The following is a 2,120-nucleotide window of genomic DNA, read 5'->3' as shown; positions in this document are numbered from 1 at the left end:
CCCCCCCCCCCCCAGATAAATGGTATTCTCAAGAGACTCTGTAGACAGTAATTATTTATATGTAGTAGTGTGAACTTGAAGGAGAGTTCACACTGATATATTCAACTGAATTCAGTAATTTAATCACCTAAACATGTATTTTTGCTTGTAGATGTCACCACATTCTCTGAACTGTGTCACTTCTTCCAAGTGGGATCGTCCTTATTCCAGAGAAGTGGCAGCATTCCCACTGGTGAGTAAATAATGGGATCCTAGCGGTGTGGCAATACATAAATTCTGCTCTGTGGTTTTCTGGTCAGTTGGAAGTGAAGTAATGTGGTAGGAATAAAAACTTCAGAGCCATTTTTACACATTTTTACAGAGTTTTTATGTGTATGAGCTCTACAGTATTTACATTGGTTTAGTTTTTGAAAACACACAAAGTGCAAACTTCAATTTTGAAGCCTCAGCAGTTCCATACTGAGTATTCCTACTGGGAACAGCCCTTCCAGTTCTCACATACAGCCCCAGGGGCTCTCAGACCAGAGTCCCACATCCTGACGTTCCAAGTTCTGCTCCAAAGAACTGGGGTGAGGTTTTGACGAGATGCACAGTCAGCATGGGGCAAGCCACACCAGTGTGAACCTTCTACCAATAAGATCAAATTGGAACTGGATAGATCAGACTTCTTCAGAGCACTACATAACATTGCTTCCACAATCTTAACAGCTAAGTATACATGTAACTAATTTTTCTCACCTGTAACTGAATTGCTTCTATTTTATCGCTTCGTAGTGTTTCAAAGAGGAAGAGTTTAATTGCACCTGTGATGTTTGCCACTTTGTTTTATGTATCGTATTATAACTATATTGAACAGCACAGGTCTTGGTAGTCTCCTCTGCTTTTCCTTGGTTCCTATCCGTAAGCCTGTTACTCAAAGTGCCATAGTTTTCTTCTATCCCATGACAAACTGCTTCATTGCAAGCATTTGTTACTGGACATGGTTACACTTCCTTAAAAAAGTCTAAATATTTTGTTGCCTGCCAACTCTATTATACATGCTTGTTAACTTTCAGGGACTGCAAATAGATTTTAAGTATGACTCCACTTAAAAAATCCACTTTTTCAACATTTGTCATTCTTAAAAGTTCTTTAAAAGTCTATTAAAATTATGTAGATTCATGTGGTAGAAAAACTAAAATAGTTGTTTTTTCTTCTGTACTTAGCCATTTGTGAAGCCTGAAAGCAAGTTTTGGCCCACAATAGCTCGCATTGATGACATATATGGAGATCAACATCTGGTTTGTACTTGCCCACCAATGGAAGCCTACGAATCTCCCTTTTCTGAACAGAAAAGAGCATCTTCGTAGGACTGCTTCCAGCTGCCTGGGTTTCTGAGTCCACCAGGATGGCCTTTTCCTCTCAGACCTGATAGGGGATTTATATACTGTGTATATTTTGGATAATCACCATGTTTGTTAATTGAATCACTGCTCAGTTACAATGTAAATACAATCAGTACATTAGATGTAAACAAATTGTGGTTGTTCCACAGCAGTTGATGTTGGAAGTTGCCTTGATTCAGCATTTTGTCTGTTTGTGCTGAAGTTTTAACAATTAACACCCAATTTGCAAAGTGGCATGGAAGATATGGTTAAAAAAAAAAGAAGAAAAAACGCAGATGCATAAGGCAATAGTAATGAATATTAACTGCAGGAGTAATTTTTATATTTTGTAAAAAGATTAAGTAGGTAGTTTTTTTAATTTTCTTAACATATTACACTAGCATTGCTGGTGTTAATATTTCATATTGTTTTTTACCTACCAATGTTAGCACTCTAATAAAATTGGTCAGAATTTTAAGTGTTGTCATGTTCTGGATTTTTAACTTTTCAGCTGGATATATCCAGCAGAGCAGTATGAAATTACGAAGCTTAAGTTCTGATTTGTCAGAACTGCCACAGCAATAACAGCTGTTAACAGTAACAGCTGTTTCAATAAACAAATTTATTGAAATAAATCTCTTGATTTTTTCAATGAACTACAATGATCAGTTTTACTGAGCAGTAACAAACTTACCTTTTTTCTAGATCACATCAGTTTTTCCCTGTAGTTCCATCTAATCCTCTCTTGTTATTCTG

At 36.7% G+C, this 2,120-nt stretch overlaps 1 protein-coding gene across 1 annotated transcript in view; it reads left to right on the top strand.

The window, feature by feature from the left end:
• Window positions 1–1,846, top strand: part of LOC104548160 (glycine dehydrogenase (decarboxylating), mitochondrial-like) — a gene marked incomplete at its 5' end in the record, with an annotated part of 14,734 nt that extends 12,888 nt beyond the window's left edge. Inside the window, 2 exon segments of the mRNA XM_010194101.1 lie at window positions 152–232; window positions 1,206–1,846. Coding sequence (XP_010192403.1) covers window positions 152–232; window positions 1,206–1,349 — 225 coding nt within the window.
• Window positions 1,847–2,120: the final 274 nt, after the last annotated feature.

This window comes from Mesitornis unicolor, unplaced genomic scaffold, assembly GCF_000695765.1.
Source record: "Mesitornis unicolor isolate BGI_N332 unplaced genomic scaffold, ASM69576v1 scaffold28770, whole genome shotgun sequence".
NCBI classification, from domain to species: Eukaryota; Metazoa; Chordata; class Aves; order Mesitornithiformes; family Mesitornithidae; genus Mesitornis; species Mesitornis unicolor.
Note: the sequence above shows the minus strand (reverse complement) of the source record. Positions and strands in the feature narration are given on the sequence as shown.